General features: G+C 38.6%; 1 protein-coding gene across 1 annotated transcript in view; it reads left to right on the top strand.

Annotated features, from left to right (window-relative positions):
• KYNU (kynureninase) overlaps positions 1–22,978 on the top strand; it is a 164,308-nt gene that overhangs the window by 36,557 nt on the left and 104,773 nt on the right. Inside the window, exons 3-4 of the mRNA XM_005573072.4 lie at positions 8,191–8,311; positions 17,182–17,264. Of these exons, the coding sequence (XP_005573129.1) occupies positions 8,191–8,311; positions 17,182–17,264 (204 nt within the window). The remainder of the gene's footprint in view (positions 1–8,190; positions 8,312–17,181; positions 17,265–22,978) is intronic.

Genomic DNA, 22,978 nt, shown 5'->3' on the forward strand with positions numbered 1-22,978 from the left:
TGAGGACTGAGTCACAAATCCTTTGTCAAAGCCACTGTCCAGGATGATATTTCCTAGGTTTTCTTCTAGGAATTTTACAATTTTAGGTCTTACAGCTTGAGTAAATAATTGTATTTGATAAGAGGTAGGGATCCAGTTCTATTCTTCTTCATATTGCTGGCCAGTTATCCCAGCAGCACCTATTCAATAAGAGTTCTTACCCCATTGCTTGTTTTTGTCAGCTTTGTCAAAGATTACATTGTTGTAGATGTGTGGCTTTATTCTGGGTTCTCTATGCTGTTGTATTGGTCTATGTATATGTTTTGGTCCCAGTACCATGCTGTTTTGGTTATTGTAGCCTTGTAGTTTGAAGTCAGGTAATGTTATGCCATCAACTTTGTTCTTTTTGCTTAGGATTGCTTTAGCTATTCAGGCTCTTTATTGGTCACATATGAATTTTAGAATAGATTTTTCTATTTCTGTGAGAAATTACATTGGTAGTTCGATAGGAATAGCTTTGAATCTATAAATTGCTTTGAGCAATATGGTGGTTTTCATGATACTGATTCTTCCAATCCATGAGTATCGCATGTTTTTCTATTTGTGTTATCTATAATTTTTCTTTGAGCAGTACTTTGGAGTTCTCCTTGTAGAGAGTTTTCACTTCCTTGGTTAGATATATTTCTTAGTGTTTTACTGTTTTTTGGCTGTTGCAAATGGGATTGTAGCATTGATTTGGCTCTCAGCTTGAACATTATTGGCATATAGAAATGCTCCTCGTTTTTTAATGTTGATTTTGTATTCTGAAACTTTACTGAAGTTGTGTAGCAGTTCTAGAAGAATTTTGGTGGAGTCTTTAGGGTTTTCTAGGTATAGAATCTTATCATTAGTAAAAACAGATAATTTTTTTTCTATTTAGATTCCTTTGCTTTCTTTCTCTTGACTGCCCTGGCTAGGATTTCCAGTACTACATTGGAAAGGAATGGGAGATATCTTTGACTTGTTCCAGTTCTTAAGGAGAATACTTCCAGCTTTTATTCATTCAGTATGATGTTGGCTATGGGTTTGTCATAGATGGTTCTTATTATTTTGAGGTATGTTTCTTTGATGCCTAGTTTGTTGAGGGTTTTTATCATGAAGGGATATTGGATTTTACTGAAACCTTTTTCTGCATCTATTGACATGATCATATGGTTTTTGTTCTCAATTATCTTTACATACTGAATCACATTTATGTATTTACATGTGTTGAATTAACCCTGCATCCCAGGATAAAACCTACTTGAATGTAGTGAAATAACTTTTTCATGTGCTTCTGGATTTGGTTTGCTAGTATTTTGTTTATGATTTTTGCTTCTATGGAGATATTGACCTGTAATTTTGTTGTTGTTGTTGTTGTTATTATTTCTTCGGCATATTTTGGTATCGAGTGATGCTGGCTTCCTAGAATGAGTTGGGAAGGAGTCACCTCCTCCTTAATTTTTTGGGATAGTATCAGCAGTGTTGGTACCAGCTCTTCTTTGTAAGTCTGATAGATTTTGGCTGTGAATCCATCTGGCGCAGGCGTTTTTTTGGTTGGTAAGTTTTTTATGACTGATTAAAGTTGAAACTCTATTGGAATGTTCAGGGTCTTAGTTTCTACCTGGTTTTGTCTTGGGAGGTTATTTCTTTCCAGGACTTTATCTACTTCCTTCAGATTGTCTAGTTTTCATGGGTAAAGTGTTCATAGTCGCTAAGGATCTTTGTATTTCTCTTTCTTTCTTTCTTTCTTTCTTTCTTTCTTTCTTTCTTTCTTTCTTTCTTTCTTTTTGTTTTTGTTTTGTTTTGTTTTGTTTTGTTTTGTTTTGTTTTTTTGTGAGACGGAGTTTCGCTCTTGTTGCCGAGGCTGGAGTGCAATGGCGCGATCTTGGCTCACTGCAACCTCCGCCTCCCAGGTTCAAGCAATTCTCCTGCCTCAGCCTCCCTAGTAGCTAGGATTACAGGCATGTGCCACCACACCCGGTTAATTTTGTATTTTTAGTAGAGACGGAGTTTCTCCATGTTGGTCAGGCTTGTCTCAAACTCCCGACCTCAGGTGATCCACCCGCCTTGGCCTCCCAAAGTGCTGGGATTACAGGTATGAGCTACCACGCCCGGCCAGGATCTTTTGTATTTCTTTCTTCCTTTCCTTTCCTTTCCTTTCCTTTCCTCTCCTCTCCTCTCCTCTCCTCTCCTCTCCTCTCCTCTCCCCTCCCCTCCCCTCCCCTCCCCTCCCCTCCCCTCCCCTCCCCTCCTCTCCTCTCCTCTCCTTTCCTTTCTCCTTTCCTTTCTCCTTTCCTTTCCTTTCCTTTCCTTTCTTCTTTCCTTTCCTTTCCTTCTTTTTTTTGATGGAGTCGCACTCTGTCGCCCAGGCTGGAGGGCAGTGGCATGATCTCAGCTCATTGCAAGCTCCGCCTCCTGGGTTCACGCCATTCACCTGCCTCAGCCTCCCAAGTAGCTGGGACTACAGGAGCCCGCCACCGCGCCAGGCTAATTTTTTTGTATTTTTAGTAGAGACGGGGTTTCACCATGTTAGCCAGGATCGTCTGGATCTCCTGACCTCGTGATTCACCCGCCTCAACCTCCCAAAATGCTGGGATTACAGGCGTGAGCCACCGCACCCAGCTGGATCTTTTGTATTTCTACAGGATTAGTTGTAATGTCATCTTTGTTGTTTCTGACTGTGCATATTTGAATCATCTTTATTTTTTTTCTTTTTAATCTAGATACTAGTCTGCTGATCTTGTTTATCCTTTTAAAGAAACAGCTTTTGGTTTCATTGATCATTTCTATGAATATTTAGGACTTGATTTCATTCTTTTCTCCTTTGATTTCAGTTATTTATTCTACTAGCATTGGGGTTTGTTCTTGCTTTTCTAGTTCCTCTTGGTGTGTTACTAAATTGTTAATTGCAGGTCTTTCTAACTTACTGATGTAGGTGCTTAGCACTATAAATTTTCCTCATAATACTGCGTTTGCTGCATCTCAGAGATTTTGGCATATTGGTTGTATCTCTGTTTTAATTTATTTCAAAGAATTTTTTTATATCGGCCTTAATTTCATTGGTTACCCCAAAGTCATTCAAGAGAAAGCTGCTTAATTTCTATGTAATAGTGTACTTCTGAGAGATCTTCTTGGTATTGATTTTGACTTTTATTCCACTGTGATATGAAAGTATGGCTGGTATTCAGTTTTTTGAATTTATTGAGACTTGCTTTATCTCCAAGCATATGGTCAATCACAGAATATGTTCTGTTCACAGATGAGAAGAATGTATAATCTGTGGTTGATGGGTGGAATGTTTTGTAGATGTCTATTAGCTCCCATTGGTTGAGTGTTGAATCGAAGTCCAAAATTTGTTAGTTTTCTGACTTGATGATCGGTCTAATGCTGTAAGTGGGGTGTTGAAATCCCCTACTAGTGTTGTTAACCATCTAAGTCTCTTCATAGGTCTAGAAGTACTTGTTTTATGAATCTAGGTTCTCCAGTGTTTGCTATGTATATATTTAGGATAGTTTAGTGTTCTTGTTGAATTGAACCGTTTATCATTATGTATTGCCCATGTTTGACCTGTTTTATTGTTGGCTTAGGCAGTCTGGCCACTCCTTGACACCATTACAGTAGCCTCTAGTGAGGCTATGGCAGCTGATGCCTAGCTGCTCAGGGATCCAAGGCCTGTGCAGCTCTTTGTGGGCTTAAGTGGTGCCCCTGCAAAGACTCCAGGCTAGTCTCTGTGTAGATTTGGAGTTCCACTGAGGTCAGTGGCTTCTCCCATGCCCAGGATTGCAAAGGTCCATGGCAGAAGTTTGGATCCCCTGGAAACTCTCACTCATCAACCCTTTCCTGACTTTAGGGAGCTTCCTAAGCTCTATAGTGGTTCCAGGTGGGCAGGTCCTTGGCTTTGCTCCTTTCTCCTCTGTGGGCCCTGCTGCTTTCTTGTTGGATCCCAACATGACCTCTTAGATGATCTATTTGAAGATGTAGCATTTACTCACCACTTTGTTTTCTCTCTGTGAGAGCAGCATACACTAGCTACTTCTAGTTAGCCATCTTGAACCCTTCACCTGTTTTCCTGATTGGAAAAGTGCCCATACCTGGGGAGCTCTGCATTTTTCTTTAGAGTGCTTCACAGATACTGCATTTTTTACAAATTAAAGGTTAGTGGCAACTCTGATTCCAGCAAGTCTAACAGCATCATTTTTCTAAGAGCATGTACTCACTTTATGTTTCTGCAGTACATTTTGGCAATTCTCACAATATTTCAAACTTCTTCATTATTATATCTGTAATAGTAATCTGTGATCAGTGCTCTTTGATGTTATTATTGTCATTATCTTAGGGCAACATGAACTATGTCCATATAAGATGGTGAACTTTATCAATAAATGTTGTGTGTGTTCTCACTGTGCTAGAGACCAGTTGTGGAGATATGTGAGGGCAGCCATGTTGCCAGGCACATGTGGGGACAAGAGGAAGAGGATGGAATTTACCATGTTTGGTGGACCCAGTTTCTAATGACCTGCATTTGCATATTAAAGCTAAGAGCCGGGGCTTTCCTGTTAGACAAGAAATATTTCTGGAGCTGCTTTAAAAGAAACAAAAACTTCCCAAGGACCACTTTTCACCTCTATTTGCCTAAAATAATTTCTTAATAACTCCTATAACAAAAATATACTGCAAAAGGGTCATACCTGAGAAGTCTGCTTGTTAGGTTGTGGTAATTTTTGCATAAATATTCTAGAAATATGTTGTATGAAGTGGGAAGTGGTGGTAGCAAGCAGATCATGAGACATCAGCTTAAGTATGCATTAACTACTTCAGGAAACTGGAGACTGCAGGTCCCCAGTGGGAAGGAGATTTTAATGAACTCACAAAAAATACTTTATAGGGAAAGAGCTAACCAAAAAGCACCAAAGCTGGACTAAGGTTTTCTTGTCTTTCTTTTTCCACTCCATTGGAGGACTTAGAAGCCGTAGCAGTGAGGAACAAGAAAATAAATTGTTAATAGACACATTACTTTGTTCCAAACTGCAGTTTCCTGAACTTAAGTCAAGCATGAGCTAGGGCTGGGGAGAATATTTAAATCTGAAGTGATATTGATATTTTGAAACTAGTTCCTAGGTTAAGCTTCATATAAACTAAAAGAGTAAGCTCATAAGGGTCACAGTGGTGGACATTTCTGATGCACTAAAATGCTCCTCAAGCAATCAAGTGAGTTTTCAGAACCATGAGCTTTATAGCAATCATACTGTAGCCTTTTCCAAGAAGGGAGCGTTCCAGAAGAATGGCTCTAACACTGTTGACTTAAGGACTAACTGGAGCAAGCCCTGCTTGTTAAAAGTTGAAATTCTTGAGCTCATAAACAAGTTTGAAGTCAAATGAACCATTAAGCAGAGTGCTATGGGTTGAATTATGTTTCCTAAAAATTCATGTGTTGACAGCCTAACCACCTGTGCCTAAGACTGTCCTTACAAAAACAATCAAGTTAAAGTGAGATCATTAGAGCGGGTCCTAATTCAATATATTGTAATGTTCTTATAAAAGGGGGAAATTGGGAAACACACAGGCATACTGGGAGAACGCCATACACACAAGAGATGGCCATCTATAAGCCAAGCAGAAAGGCCTAGAACATATTCTTCCTTCTCAGTGCTTGAAAGGAATCAACTTTGCCAACACTTGATTTTGGACTTAGAGTCTGCAAAATTGTAAGACAATAAATGTCTGTTTAAGTTACCTAGAAGCCTTAGTTCTAGAAGCCCTAGTAAACTAGGGTTTGGCTTGTTACATGAAGCAAGTATTCCCAGCTCAGGGAGGATTTGCTGAATGTGGAGACTTGGCTGATAGGGGGAACCGATGAACTCTTTTAACATGCCCAATCTGTGCCAGAATTTGAAGTGTGACCCTCAGACAAGGCTCAAAAATCTCTGCTTTCTTTTTAGAATAAAGTTTTTAGGATGACTGGCACATTTGTTTTTTAATTATCTATGGCTTTTTTTTATCCAACCATAACAAAAAGGAGGAATTGCAGCAGAGACTGTATGGCCTGGAAAGCCTGAAATATTTATTTTCTGGCTATTTACAGAAAAAGTTTGCCTTGCCTTGCTTAAAACAAAGGTACTGGTTAAATATCCTGCCTGCTGGGTATTAACAGAACAAATGCAGCAAATGATCTGATCTGAACATGAACCCACAGGATCCCCAGATCATGACACCTCTCAGTGTTTTCTCAGAGTAGATCTGGACAGTATGGATTAAGAGGAAGAAACTGAGACAGCTTATCCTCCTTTTCCTCCCCCTAATAAGATCAGGCTAAATTCAATGGAGGAAGACTTTCCAGGAAATAAGAAGCAAAGGCAATAAAAGAAAGAGTTGGAAAATGATACCTACAAGAAGAGCGAACCGCGGTCTTGAAGCATTGTGACTTAACCAAAATTTTGGGATCTACTAACAGGACATGTGTTAATCAAGCAGTTCACTTTGAAAAGGAAAGTTCTAGTAAGCTCCATGGCCTTTGTAAAAAGGCCGTTGAAGTGAGAGAGAAAACCAAGAGGACCATTGAGAAACTGCAAAAAATGTGTGCTCTAATTGGCAACACCTACTTCAAAGAAAAATGTAATAATATAATTTCTACAATACACGTTTTAGCATAGCACTAAACTCACAATATGCTAAAAAAAAGTTGTCAGTACAGGAGACAGAAAATAATCCTGAAGAATAAGATTGGCTGGTGTACATTAATCCTGACTTGCCTTTGGGGGAAAAAAGGTAAATACAATAAATGCTTCAGAAAGGGAATTTTCTCCCACTTCATAGGCATTAAATACTAAACAAGATGTCCAACAGAATCCAAATGACATTGAGTTGTGCAAGAGTCAGCAGCTGACACTGAAGGACTGGGAACTATTTAGGAACCTAGAGCTCTCATGTTCTTAAGGGTTGTATAGAGAAAGCATAGGAGACATAAAAACTGTGGATATAATCCCAAAGGCATTAAGCTTGGACTCAAGCTATAAGGAGATTATCAGTAATGTCCAATGTGACAAGAACCATTGATGTGATAACCTTTTATTTAAAAAAATAAATAGAGATGGAGTCTCACTATGTTGCCCAGGCTTGTATTGAACTCCTGGGCTCAAGTGATCCTCCCGATTTTGCCTCCAAAAGTACCTGGATTACAGGCATGAGCCACTGTGCTTGGCTGACATGATAACCTTGAGGATGGGAAATGGGGAGGCATATCTAATCCTAGGTCCAGGAAATAATGATACCTTAACCAAGAGGGCTCTTCTGGCACACGTGTAAACAATATGTGCATATCTTGTATTGGTCAGGCTTAAAAGATGCCAATGAAGAACAATATCTATAAAAGGGATCAGGTTGAAATAGATAGTATGTCTCTAAAAAGTCTTTAAAGGTTTAATTAAGTAGTCTGAAATAAAGACCAACATAGTACTTAATGATTCCAATGAAATATAAACAAGAAGCTTAGTCTTTTTTCCCCTAAGATATAAGACAAAACTCAGTAGTTTACAATTGTGACTATAAACTTGTGACTTTCTAGACTATGTTTTAAGCACATGGATTGGTTTGTTTGCAGTGGGTAAGCTGCAGGATAAAAATCGCCAAAGTTTGATTTATATGAATAAGAAGTAGATATAGAGAACAATCTTTGCCTATACATGTGTTAGCACTATCTGTACATGTGTATGGATATAGAATGAAAAAAACACATAAATCCAGTACATCTACTTTAGTTATATAAATAACTATTTGCATTTTTGAAAAAATTGCCATTTCTACAACACAAATCAGTACAGTGTCAGTACTTGACTAAATTCTGGTAATCTTCTTATACAATTAGATAGGCTGATGTATTTCCTAATTGAAAACATTTGTTTTTAACTCTTTTCTAATGCTTTGGCTATTCATGATTGGATGTAGTTGCTAATTTAGATTTCCCCATGGAGCACAGTAAATATGATGATCATCATAATAGCCTCTATAGGTTTAAATTATATTTTAAAATGTAAATGCAAAAGTTAATTATTGTTTAGAGGACCTGATGTCATCCTTGGGAGTAATTTTTAATTACTTTTTATCCTTCTTAGAGTTGATTATATTAATTATTTGTACTGGCTTAACAATACCATACTGAAAAAACTTTTTTTTTTGACATTTCTTCTGTTTCAGTTGATTTATCATTAGTGAATAAAGATGAAAATGCCATCTATTTCTTGGGAAATTCTCTTGGTCTTCAGCCAAAAATGGTTAAAACATATCTTGAAGAAGAACTAGATAAGTGGGCCAAAATGTAAGTATTATTTTAAAAGCTACTACTCTACATCACATACAAACATTTACAAAATCACATTAGGTTGTCTAATATTTGGAAACATGTGTAATAGAATCCTAGTACAGTCATCCCTTGGTTGTCTGCAGAGAATTAGTTCCAGGGCCTCCCTATCATTCCAAAATCCACAATGGTCCCATATACTTTAAATAATCTCTAGATTACTTATAATACCTAACACAGTATAAATGTTATGTAAATAGCTGTTATGCTGTATTGTTTAGGGAATAGTGATGAGAAAAAAGTCTGTACATGTTTAGTATATATGCAGCCATCCATTTTTTCCCTAAATATTTTTGATCTGCAGTTGGTTGAATCCATAGAGAGGGAATCCATGGATACAGAGAAACCTTAACTGCTCAGTAGTCTCATTTGATTGATGAAAATAACTGAGGATCAGAATAAGGTGACATAACAAGTTAGTGGCAGAATCAGGACTAAAACTTTTACAGTATTTAAACATTTAAGTTCCTCTCCTGTGTTGACATCCCTAAACCATATGTAATCATTTTATTTTGTTTCTTTAATAATTAAGAGAGGAGTTAATGTTTAGAAGCTTCATCTCTTCATGATTAGGCCAAATTATCGACACTTATTTTTATGATAACTGGAAATATTTTAAAAATATTTTCTGATTATTTGAAACTGAAAAATCAATATGAAGATGAGCCAAACTTGACAGTTAGGAAAACATTTCAGAAAGATGAAACCAAACCAAATAGAATTTCAGAGGAAAAACATTTGGCTGTCAGAAACTCAGACTACATTCTTTACCTTTCTTCATTCTTCATGCTACTGGTTTTCAAATTGGGAACAATATCCGTTCTTTAAAGATTAGTATGCCAGTCACGGTGGCTCATGCCTGTAATTGCAGCACTTTGGGAGGCCGAGGTGGGCAGATCACTTGAGGTCAAGAGTTTGAGACCAGCCTAGCCAACATGGTGAAACCTCATCTCTACTAAAAAAAATACAAAAATTAGGCCGGGAGTGGTGCCTCATGCCTGCAATACCAGCACTTTGGGAGGCTGACGTGGGTGAATCATCTAAGCACAGGAGTTCGAGACCAGCCTGACCAACATGGTGAAACCTCGTCTCTACTAAAAATATAAAAATTAGCCGGGCATGGTGGCAGGCACCTGTAATCCCAGCTACTCAGGAGGCTAAAGCAAGAGAATTGCCTGGACCCAGGAGGCAGAGGTTGCAGTGAGCGGAGATTGCACCACTGCACTCCAGCCTGGGTGACTCTGTTTCAATAAAATAAATAAATAAATAATATTTAGCTTACACTGACTGTGCAAATGATTACAACTATGGCTATTAGATAACACTGTGAAATTCTTCATTTCAGTGATTAAGAATGTAATTTCACAACTTGATGCAAAAATGATAGAAGTTTATATAATTTATTAATCATGTTATAACTTTATCTGCATAACTTTTATGCATAATTTGCAAAATACATACCACCACATTTGCTCTAGCAGGTTTTAGTATTTAATGAATGGGGGTCATAGTTAATAAAAATGGTTAATATTCATTTTTGGCCTTAATGTAAGAGAGGGCAGATAATTAGATTGAATGAATTTGAACTTATAGAGTGCCCTTGCCTCTTGGGTATTCATTCAGCAAGGCTGTGAATTTTTTTCCTTTAAGCATTTAAAATATATTCTGCCCTGCTATTCTATTCATATCCTTATAGTCATCCCACTTAAGTAAGAAACTGGTAGATTATTTTCAAGACTTTAAAGTTGTATTTCAGGAAATCACCTCATGCCCTTCTATTGCTTTGTCTTTTACATTTCACCTTGTGATGATGGAAAATTTCATCATTTTAATTAAACCTTCTCACTGAGTTTTCATTAGACAGATGATTCAGAAAGGTTGTGTATTTTAATGCTTCAGGCAATGTACAGTGAATTAAAGAAGACTGCTAAGCAAATGGACATCTATTTCATCCTTGCTTTGTTTAGTTTATGTAGTCTTCTTGTTTTAAGCTGTAGTGACTCTGTCAACATCATGGTCCTGCCCATAAATGTCTGTGGTGTTTGGGATGCCTGATCACATGCCTATTCTCCCTACCTCACCCACCGTTTTTGATCCCAAAAGTGTTTGCTCGTTATTGTTTTTTATCTCCCAAATATTTAGCTTAAAATCCCACTTCTGATCTTTTCCAGCTGAAGTTCTGTTGGGAGGAAACTTCTCTACAAACTGAGTACTTAGGTCAAAGTGGTGAGGGCCTGCCAATTAATTGACAACAGACAGGTTAACAGGAGAAAAGTTTATTTCACACTCAGATAGAAGAATTCTACAAGGGGTAGTTTGCTGAACAGCCATGGGTAAGGGTTTGTATACCAGCTTAACTAAAGGGAAGAGTTTTAGAGCTTCAGTGGGAAAATATAAAGGTTTCCATTGGGCTTTTTCATCCTGATGCTAATAGGCAGTATCCTTCCTAGCTGGAAGCTCCCAAAAGGGAGATGAATGGCAGCTGAATTTGTACCTCCAGGTGCTAAGGTCCATCTAACTCTGAGGATGGGTCAATGGCAGCTGTATTTTTAGGAGGCTTTGCTTAAGTTTAGATAACATTTCTTTCTGTGGCTGCTCCTTTTTCAGATGTGTTCAAAGTAGAAGGACCAGGCATGGTGGCTCATGGCTGTATTCCCGGCACTATGGGAGGCCAATGTGGGTCACATTAGCCCAGGAATTAAAACCAGCCTGAGCAACAAAGGGATGGGAGCAGTGGCTACTGTCTGTAATCCCAGCACTTTGGAAGCTGAGGCGGGTGGATCACAAGAGCCCAGGAGTTCCAGACCAGCCTGGGCAACATTGTGAGATCTCAACTCTACAAAAAATACAAAAATTAGCTGGGCATGGTGGTGCATGCCTGTAGTCCCAGCCACGTGAGAGGCTGAGGTGAGAGGATCACTTGCACCCAGAAGGTCGAGGCTGCAGTAAGCTGTTATTGTGTCACTGCACTCCAGCCTGGGCTACAGCAAGACCACGTCTTTAAATACATACATACATATATACATGTAGTCTTCATGCCAATTCAGTGGTCTGTTGGTCTCTTCAGTTTTCGTTCTGACTGTTGCTTTGTTTTTTTGCACTAAAATCAAACCCTGCATGTGTTCAGTTGCCTCTAGATCCAGGGCCTCGCATTATTGTGGTAAGTTTTGTCTGATCACTTCTTCCTCTTTGCCTCCCTCATTGCCACTTCTGCTCTACTTCTTGGCTGGTACTCAAGCCAGGTCAGTGACTCCCTTTCTTCTTGACCAATGGAAGATTATGGGAATCGCTGAGTCAAAGATGATTACACATTTACTAAACACTATAATGCACATTGAAAGTAGTTGCTTAGTTGAAAAAGATAGTGTTAAAAAATGTATAATCCTGACCAGGCACGGTGGTTCAAGGGTGTTACCCAAAGACTTTGGGAGGCCAAGGCAGGCAGATCACTTGATCTCAGGAGTTCGAGACCAGCTTGAGCAACATGGTAAAACCCTGTCTCTACAAAATATACAAAAGAAATTTAGCTGGATGTAGTGGCACATACCTGTAGTCCCAGCTATTCGTCAGGTTGAGGTGGGAGGATCGCTTGAGCCTGGAAGGTGGGGGTTGCAGTGAGCTGAGATTTTGACACTGCACTCCAGCCTGGGCAACAGAGTCAGACCCAGTTTCAAAAAAAATTATAATTTTAACAGTAACATAAAAATTAGAGTGCTTTAACAAAGCAAGGTTTTGCACAAGCATATAGATGTCAAATCTCTGTCCATCCAAGTGCTATAAAGTAGGAAATGCCATTGGGCTCATGGATTCCATCTTCTCCAGTTTTATGGCCTATTGCAGACATACTGCCTACCACACCTAAGTATTGAATAAACAATTTTTTGTCATAATGCAGCCTGATTTTGTAATTCATCTGGCTACCATCTTTGATTACTTATACTAAGGAAAAGCCAAGAATAGAGGTAAAACTAGAAATATTTTAGGATCTGTCTTAGTTTGTTCCCACTGCTATACAAAATACCCAAGTCTGGATAATTTATAGAGAAGAGAAGTGAACATTCTTATAGTTCTGGAGACTGGGAAGTCCAAGATCAAGGTGCTGGCAGACTTAGTGTCTGGTAAGGTCTGCTCTCTGCTTCCAAGATGGTGCTTCTTGCTGCATCCTCATGTGGCAGAAGAGGCGAACACCTGCCTCCCACCTCTTTTATAAGGGTCCTAATCCCATTCATGAGGGCTCTGCCCTTATGACTGAATCACCTCCTAAAGACTCTACCTCTTAATACCGTCACATCGGCAGATCAAGTTTTAACATGAGAATTTGAAGGGGACACATTCAGACGATAGTAGAACCAAATTATTTCTAAAACTTAAACTTTCTTAAGGCAAACTGTGAAAATTGTTTTCTTAGAAACTTTTACCTCTGTGTTAGTTTTAAAATGCTATTACCATTATTTTGCATTTTCATTTTCAACTCTATGGGATTTCTAAAGTAGATTAATAACACATTGAGGAATATATTTGTTTTGCAAAATGGCAACATTTAGGCAATTCTAATATTCTGAAATATAAAACTTTTTGTGTGATTATATTTATTTGATACTCAATAATTATAAGCAAAAAGGTTTTATAATAATAAGAAGCAACAGTATGTCTGAAATCTACGGGTCTGTTGCAATGAATAGGCAATAAGCATAAGTATTTGGAAATAATATATTAAATATTTGCTAATGACCTAGATTATTTAATGGAGAATAACATTGGTTAATAATCCTAATGCCACAATCCAGCTAGAACAGAAGGGTATATAAGTCCTAAAGAGCATATTTTAAGGTGGGGAATGGGTATTATGTCCCTAAAATAGAATCACAATATTTTGGGTCATTTACATTGTCAAATCTGCTACATCAAGGGTGTTCTCTCTTTTTCATAAGAGCAAAAACCTACTATAGTTTTGTCTCTACAGGGATTCTTCTAAGAACTGTGACAGTTTAGGTAAGATTATTTAAAGATAAAAATGTGCCTTTGAATTAAATATCAGGAATACACTACTGAGTTTACTTTACATGGCAGTGTGTGTGTGCTGACAGGACACTGATAAAACACGCCAGAGAGATGTAGATGCCTCCTTCAGACCCCTCTAATCTCATTTAATTTAAGCATTTCTTCCTTTAAGAGCAATAGTGTTTGAATAAGAGAACATAAGAAAATACATAGAATGGCATGTTACAAAGATTTTTCACAACATCTTTATTTTTGTTTTTCTAATTAACATTATTTTTTTGGAGTCAGGGTCTCACTCTGTTGCCCAGGCTGGAGTGCAGTGATGTGATCATAGCTCACTATGGCCTTAAACTCTCAGACCTGGGCTATCCTCCCACCTCAGTCTCCTGAGTAGCTGCGACTACAGGCACATGCCACCAAGCCTGGTTAATTTTTTCTTTAATTTTGTAGAGACGACATCTCCCTATGTTGCCCAGGTTGGTCTCAAACCATTGGGCTCAAACCACCTTGACCTCCCAAAATGCTGGGATTACAGGCATGAGCCACCGTCCCCGGCCTCGCAACGTCTTTATTGGCTAATCATCAAGTGGGTCATGGAAAAAAAATATAATATAATGAAGGCAGGCTGTGAAATCGTAATTATTTCCTTATGGAAGGAAGCTTTCTAAAAACAGGGCCATTTTTCATTTTGTGGGATGGTTAAAGCATGGTCCTACTTTAAAGAGGATCCAAGTTTCTATTAACTTCCTAATTTTCCATCCTGCAGTCCTAATTTTGTGAGTGAATACTCCTAGTAGATGTCTCAGAAAACACCCACTTATAGCAATGATTTATTCTGTGGCAGTGAGTTAACTCTCTCCCATGCTCTCTTTTCCTTTCCAGCATTTGTAAAAGAAGATTACATCTATGCTGCAACTATTTTAAGTAGTTTTGTTTGAGCAATATAATATTTTTTTCCTAACTCTAATACTGATGTTTATAACTGCACTTTAATCTACATCAACTCTTTCTAATGACAGGCCACTTTACTTTGGGTTTATTTGGGTAACACTTTGTAAATACATTTCACTACCCCAGGCTAGAGGGCTAACAAAATGAAGCAGCCAACACTGTGTGGTATTTTGAATGGAGGGAGATGCCAAAAGCATTGCAGGAAGAAACATATCCCTAAAGATTATTACCATGGTGTCTACCAGAGAGAGGAGTAGGTGGCATAATATTCTGAGATATAAATTCTCTGAGGCAGGACATAGAATTTTACTACCTAAATGTAATAAGATGTATTGTGCTATCAGCAAAGGCCGTGGAGCTCTATGTGATTAAAATTAAAAAGGATCCAAGTATCTGCCTTTAACTACCATTTAATGATAATGATTTTTGTCGTTAGCATTTATATTGAAAATCAAGAAAGAGGCAAGCTGCAGGCTGTCTAATAAAAATATGAATAATAATAACTAACAACTGCCCCTCTTTTCCATCCTTAGTTCTTAGCAGTCTATGTTTATTCTCAAAGAAAGTCCTCTTCCTTCATCTTAGTTTATATGGTAATAGAAATGTTAGTTTAAAAATTGTGTTCTATACCACATGCTGATGAAGGGAGTTTTAGCATTAGATTTACATTAGGAAAGAAGACTCAGAAACGGGGTACTATGTAATGGTCTCTTTCACATGTTATCTCATTTATTTCTCATGGGAATCCTTTAAGGTCCACATTGTTACCCATTTGCTTGTACAAATGTGGAAAATGAAACCCTATAGCTTCAATAAATGTGGTCTCATGACCAGTACTGACCTGCAGCTGACTTATACCAGATGTCAAAAACCAATTATTAAATACTCAGAATTTTTGTTGATAGTATGAAATCGCCCATGATGGGAGTATTTACACCTTGGAAATCTGCAAAGGAGGAAAAACAGGGCTCTAGTCCTCTGGTCTTAACCGCCCCTCTTAGGGAGTAGCAGCCCACCAGCACCAGTTTACTGACACAGATTCAACCCAGGTTGGTACTATACAAAAAGCACATTTTCATTCCTTTCTTTCAAGCTGACAAACTTTTGCATTCCTAAAGAATTAAGAACTGTTACCCAGAAAAAATGGGCTTCATTCACGTGGTAACAAAGGTCTTTCTGGGGACATGGATGAAGCTGGAAACCGTCATTCTCAGCTAACTAACACAGGAACAGAAAACCAAGCACCACATGTTCTCACTCATAAGTGGGAGTTGAACAATGAGAACACATGGACTCAGGGAGGGGAACATCACACATTGGGGCCTGTCGGGGGTGGGGGCTAGGGGAGGGAGAGCATTAGGAGAAATACCTAATGTAGGTGACAGGTTGATGGGTGCAGCAAACCACCATGGCACGTGTATACTTATGCAACAAACCTGCATGTTCTGCACATTGTATCCCAGAACTTAAAGTATAATTTTAAAAAAGTCAGAGGAATATATAGCAGGCTCAAACATTTAATATTTATCTTTTAAATTGTGAAACCATCTTTGTAATATTTACTATGAAATAAGTTTTAAAATGTTGCTTAATTCTAAAATGTGATTTAAAATAAACATTTCTCTGTAGTTAAAAAAAAAAAAAAAACAGAGGGAACAAGTTTTGATCAATAGAAGTTTGATTACTTGGTATAAGTAAGGAGGACACTGGGAGTTTTCACAAGAGCAGTGTCTCCCAGAGGAAAAGTGACAGGGGAATTTTATGGGGTGATAGGGGAGAAGATGCATCATCACATGTAGAGGAAGGGTCGCAGTTGTGGAGATTCAGTGAGTAATCATGCCAGTGCGTAGATTGCATGTATGGTAATGAAGCTATAGCTTCTCCCCAGGGTGGAGACTTTAGCATGGTAATGAGGACAGTTCACTCAGGATCATCCATGAGTTGCTGCGGTCTGGCAGAAGCTGGCTCCAACCAACAAGGTGACAGCATTACAAACCAGGCTTCGGAAACAGACAGGTGACAGGGCAGGAGGCTGTAAAACAGGCTGATGGCTCAAGTACATTAAATGTTATGATCCCTGGAGACCTCCCTGTCTGCTTACAGAACTACCACCTTCAGAGCATCATAAGATATGACAATGTAACAGCACTCAGAGGCACTCCACCTTAATCCTCTGTTTTAATTTCTTCTATGTTTTTCAAGTGTACTTGCCTTCTTCATTTCATGGAAATTTCTTGAAAGTTGAAGTACTCTATGTGTTTTGCATTTTTCTACTATGCCTCCTGGGATACTTACTAGAATAATAAAATTGAGCTGGAATGTGACAGATGAAATTGCTAGCAAATATGTCAAACCAAGCAGTGTTGGCTTTGATTATTCATAAATTTTGTTATTTACTATAAAATGGTATCATGAGTATAATCATATTTTATATACTTCTATTAAATTTACAGATTATAGGTATATTTTAAATGTCAATTTATAATCATTTTAGTCTCTAGCCTTACAAAACAGTATGTAAGTTTTAGTATAGATACTACATTCTACAGGTATAAAAGTGTGTTCAAATAATCTTAAAAATTGCAAAATAACTGAGACCAAAAAAATTAGACTCTAGAATATAGCAAAATATTAAAATAACATATGAACAATCCCCCCTCTTCCTAATAAAAAGAAAATAAATTTTAAAAGAGAAGTTAAAAGACATTAATCCCAAGTATTATATTTTTTGTTTTAAAAAAGCTTGATTTTATATAATTACTAACACATAGAAAGGTCCACATAGAAATGTTTATTTGCTAAAGCTGATATTTGAAATAATCACACACATGCACACAAAAGCTAAGAAATGTTTACGAGTCCCTTTTCAATTTCAGAGCAGCCTATGGTCATGAAGTGGGGAAGCGTCCTTGGATTACAGGAGATGAGAGTATTGTAGGCCTTATGAAGGACATTGTAGGTAAGTACAAAACATTGAAGTTTTTCCAAATGAATTGTAAAGATATTATCATTTAGTTATAAACACAGGTCATAAAATCAAAATATTATTGAAGAGCATCGTGATTTTCTATTTTAATCCATAATGGTAAAAAGGAGGTACACTTTTAAATTTGTTAACTCAAAGATTGCTATGGTGAGCGTAACAAGGTTATTTATATAAAAATAAAATATATGTTATTATTTTTTCTGTCATACTTTAAATGTAATATTTATCACACCTATGAAAAACATACGCATTGTATTAATTTACAATTGAATACATTTCATAAAAATCAACTGAAATGAATTTTCTATAATTTAATTATTTGCTATAATGAACATTTTGACATGCTAAATGAACATTTGACACCAATCATGTTTTTGCTCATTTCAATTAAATCTTTGGTGATCTATTTAAATTTTAGCTTCATGTTACTGAAAATGACATAGCTGACGCTGTTTTTAGTCTGAAATGTGCTATCTTAAAGAGAGTTATATATACTATCAGTGGTATTTAAGATAGTTTTATATGGTAAATGTGTTAACATTTTGAAAAAAGTTATTTAATTGGCTTAAATATTCAGCATTGTTTAAAATTTAAGGTACTCAAAAAAATTAATGATGTTTTGGTAATTGGAGTGGTGCTATTTGGAACTATTTTAAGGACTTAGGGAAAACTCAAATTTTCAAATCCTTTTTGAAAGCTTATTCTCTCATAAGCAAAGATACAGATGTCTTTATTGCTTCATTGCATTTGAATCTTGACCAGTAATTAGAGAGAAAATCAACGTGACTGGAAGGGAAATGGAGTGGGGAAAGCTGGACTTACGCATAGAAAAAACTACGGCAACTGGCAAATCATTAAAATCTGGAGAGCATCTTGTTTTTTTTAAAAAGTAACTATTGATTCTTTGCTATATGTCATGACTGTGGGAGCTCTGAGGACTTAAAAGTGAATAAGGGCTGGGCATGGTGACACACACCTATAATCCCAGCACTTTGACAGTTTGAGGTGAGTGGATTGCTTGAGTTCAGGAGTTCTAGACCAGCCTGGCCAACATGATGAGATCCCATCTCTACAAAAAAAAAAAAAAAAGTGAAAATTAGCCAAGCATGGTGGCACACACCTGTAGTCCCAGACACTTGAGAGGCTGAGGTGGGAGGTTAGCTTGAGCCTGGGAGGTTGAGGCTGCAGTGAGCCCAAATCATGCCACTGTTCTTCAGCCTGGATGACAGGGTAACACCCTGTATCAAAAAAAAAGAAAAAAGAAAAGAAAGAAAGAAAAATAAAAAGAAAAAAAAAAACGAATAAGAACACTCACCTTCCTTATCCTCATGGACTGCCAGTAAAGGAAGATGCAAAGGAATCCAAAATTAATGTACTACATAAGTAAAATACAAAGAAATAAAAAATTAATCACACTACCAAAGAGGCATAATTTTCCAATGGATTTAGGACTGAACACATGCATGTAACTACTCTTTTTTCTAAAATCTCACTAAAGAATTCTGAATAGAGTAGAAAAAAAAAATTACAAAGTCTAAACCCCAAAGGACAAAATAGAATGACAAAGGAGATGATAATAATATCTGGGGAGTTGGCTGGCAGACAGACAAGTGGTAATTGCCGGTATCAAAAAAAAAAAAAAAAAAAGTAAACCAAATCCTAATCTCCCAATGGCAAAAAAAATAAAAAAGCCATCTTTACCTTGCTAATCACCTGACCATGAAAAGAGTCAAATTCTGTAAAATATTTGAAGAGTAAATTATTCTGTAAAATATTCTGAGGCAAATACGAGTGGTCATGACCCAAGGCACAGTTTCAAGAGGTCCCAAGAACATGTGCCCAAGGTGGTTGGGTTGACAAAAGACATTAATCTACACATGTGAGGTATCCATAGGTTTGGGGGTGAGGACGGGACAGGAGCATGGGTAGGTAGTGTAGGAGTTTATAGGTCATAGGGTTATAGGTGGAGTCAAAGATTTTCTCATTGGCAATTGGTTGAAAGAGTTATTATCTAAAAACCTGGAATCAATAGAAAGGAGTGTCTGGAGGAAGATAAAGGGTGATGGAAACCGAGGTTCTTATTATGTAGATAAAGTCTCATAGGTGGCTGCCCTTAGAGGCAATAGATGGCAATTGTTTCCTATTCATACCTGTAAAGGGTTCTAGTCTCTCAGTTCATCTCTTCAGGATTGGAAGAGACTGAAAAGGATAAGATTTAGTGATATTCATCATATTCTTGACAGATGCGAATTTTCCTTCACAACAGAAGGCTTTGTAGGGCCACTCAAAATATGTCAAAGAGACATATTTTGGGGTAAAATATTTTGATTTTCTTCTTTATCTGTCATTTGATGTTATGTCAGAGTAAGGTTGGAAAGTAAGCTGTGTTATATAGGATTAAATAAAACCCATCTGGTGAGATTTTATGGTTTGTAGGGTGTTACTCCCCAGGCCTCTTAGGAATTTGGGCAAGACAGGAAAAAGGTCAGAGTTTATTCCTCACACCTCCAGAAATAGTGATGAAAATACGAATTTTTTAAAAAGATTTGTTGAAATTCTGTTTAAAATATAATTAGAATATCAGATCCCCTTGCCCACTTGATGCTGCCAGGTGAATACTCCCACACCCCATTTTGGGAGATAACTGGAGGATTCGTTTGCAGAAAAGGGAGAAGAAAGGGTCTCCAGACTGCCATAGCAAACACCACAGACTGGGTGGCTTAAACAATATAAATTTATTTTTTCCCAGTACTGGAGGCTGGAAATTCATGATCAAGGTGCAAAGTGCTGTCAGGGTTGGTTTCTGGTGAGGGTTCTCCTCTTGACTTCCCTTCTTGGCTGCCGTCTCACTATGTCCTCACATGGCCTTTCTTTTGTGTACTGGAGGAGAGTTCTCTGGTCTCTCTCACACGTCTCATAAGGACACCTAAAGATACCAGTTCTACCATGTCAAGGCCTCACCCTTATGACTGCACTTAACCTTAATTACTAATTTATAGGCCTATGCCCAAATATACTCACATTGGAGGTTAGGGCTTTAACATATGAATTTGGGGTAACCAACTCAATTAATCATAGTTGTAAGGTTTCTGTGTCAGTTTGAACCCCCAGAGCACGCCAACAGACAACACGAGGCAGTGTGGAGCAACATGCTGTTTTAATGAGTGCCTGGGTGCAGGAAGGCTGAGGCCTAAAATGGTGTCAGCACCAAGTGAGGACAGGACAAAAGTTTTATAGTCTCCTATAAATAGGAAGTGTTCTAGTCAGACATAACTGCTACAGTGTACCTGGATGGCCTCTTTCTCAGTCTTAAGGGGCATGTGTCTTCTGTCCAGGGTAGCTGTCTTTCTGCGGCTCTTTTCCTATTTCTGCTGTCTTGCAGGCACATGCTACTGACATAAGTAGCCTTGCGCCTGGGTACTGGGCCTGAGAAGGGAGGAGTTATTCATCTCCTTAAGCTTTCAGGCCCCAGGGAGAATCTTACATTCCTATTTGGTTATAGATCAAAGGGAAAAGGGGCGACTTTCTCAATAACTACTTCAGGCGTGATATAGGGGGTGGCGTGGGCACCTTGGAAAGAGAAAACCTTAATTTTTGGGGTATTGTTGAGAGACGGGTTGGTATCCACTGTGTCCTTGTAGTAGGAGCATCATCTGGATTGTCTGGAAACGCGTCTGTGCCTGCAAGACAGTTATGTTGAGAGGACAAGGAGGTGTCAACAGGGAGAGGCATGGCCTCATTTGTTGCTTCTTGCATGAAAGACTGTGTCTGGATTAAGGAGGAGAGGTAATTTCTGAGTGGCTTAGAGTTTGGTAAGGGTGGAGGCCTTAAGATAAAAGTTCCGCCATACACGATTTTAAAGGGACTATAAAAAGAGGGTGCTTTTGGTGTTGTGCAGAGTCTCATGAGGGCAAAAGGGAGATTTTTTTGTCCATGGCTGGTGGGTTTTAACAGCCAGCTTGGTGAGTTGGGCTTTAAGGACAGAGTTAATTTTTTCAACTTTGCCTGAAGATTGAGACCTGTAGGGTGTGTGGAGAACCTACTTCATATTTAAGGATGTAGAGATACCTTGAGTAATTTGGCTGATGAAGGCGGGCCTGTTATTCAGCTGGATGGATGTTGGGAGTCTGAAATGGGGAATTATATGCATGATGAGAGTTTGTGTGACAACATTTGCACCTTCTGAAGTTGTTGGGAACGTTTTTACTTACCCAGAGGAAGTATAGACAAAGACTAGAAGATAGCAGAGCCATTTATTGGATGGGCTGTGAGTGAGGTTTACTTGCCAATCTTGCCTTGGTACCTGGCTCCGGGCTTGATGAGTAGGAAAAGGTGGCGACTGGAGGGAGCCTTGGGGTGACACTGAGCGGCAGATAGAGCAGGACTGGGTAATTTCTCAGAAATGGCTGAAAAGGTGGGGACAAGTGAGAACAGGATGGAGAAGTTGCAAGAGAGGTTTGTAACCGACAAGGAAAGAGTTGTGGAGGCTTTGGAGGTGAGGAAGGTTTTGAGAGTGAGGAAGAACGAAGCGCCTTTCCTTGACATACCATGGTCCTTGCTTTTGAAGGTTTTGGGCTCAGAAGTCCTCCTTTTCTTCTGAGGTGTAAAGAGGAGAGAACAAGGACAGGGACAGAAACTGGCCTTGAACGGGTTGCAGGGCTATTTGTTTTGCTACCTAATCTGTTAGCGCATTTCCAACGGATATATGATTGTGTGGGGTGTGGTGGTCCCTGCAATGAATGATGGCAACTTTCTGCAGGAGCCTGGCAGCTTGAAGGAGTTTGTTGATGAGTCATTTACGACAGGAGCGTTTTTTGCTGTTAGGAAACCCAGTTTTTTCCAGATAGTCGAGTGTGACTGTACTATATGGAACGTATAAGGAGAATTTGAATATATGTTAATTTGTTGTCCGCCTGTCAGTGTGAAAACTTTAGTATGGGCAATGAGTTCAGCTTTTTGAGAGGTAGTGCCTAGGGGGAGTGGATTGGCTTCAATAGTATGTGGGGTGGGGTGGGGACACTATAGTATAGCCAGGATGCTGGCGTCCTTGATGTAGGAAGGAGCTGCCATCTACAAACCAAGTAAAGAAGGGATTGGTCTGTTAGGTTTGGAAAAGGTAGAAGAAAGGTTTGAACAGTGTTCACACACAAGTGCGTAGGGTCTTCAGCTGTTGTAGCTTCAGGTAAAAGCATGGGTGGGTTTAGACAGGAGCTGGTTAGCATAGTGATTTGGAGGATTTCTATGACTAGAACATACAATTGGAGGAGTCGTGGGGCAGAGATGAGATGTAGTACACTGCGGTGAGCTGGCAAGTCTTTGATGTTATGGGTTGAATAAACTGTTAGGTTGGCATGGAGAGATAGTTTTAGGCTTCTAAGGGTGAGGACAGCAGCTGCTGCCAATGCTCGGAGGCAGCAAGCCATCCAAGAACTGAGGCTTTAAGCTGTTTAGAGAGGTAGGCAATAACCTGGAGGGTGGGTCCTTTAGCCTGGGTTGGAACACCTAGTGTAACTCTGTGCTGTTTGTCGGTATAGAGGGAGAAAGGTTTGGTGAGATCTGGGAGAGTGAGGATGGGGGCTGAGGTGAGAGCCTTCTGGAATAGAAGGAAAGGCTGGGTAATAGGCTGTGCAGATTTTAAATGCTCATGGAGGGGGCTTTAGCAGCTTGGTATAATGGTTTGGCAAGTA

Source organism: Macaca fascicularis, chromosome 12 (assembly GCF_037993035.2).
Source record: "Macaca fascicularis isolate 582-1 chromosome 12, T2T-MFA8v1.1".
Taxonomy (NCBI): Eukaryota; Metazoa; Chordata; class Mammalia; order Primates; family Cercopithecidae; genus Macaca; species Macaca fascicularis.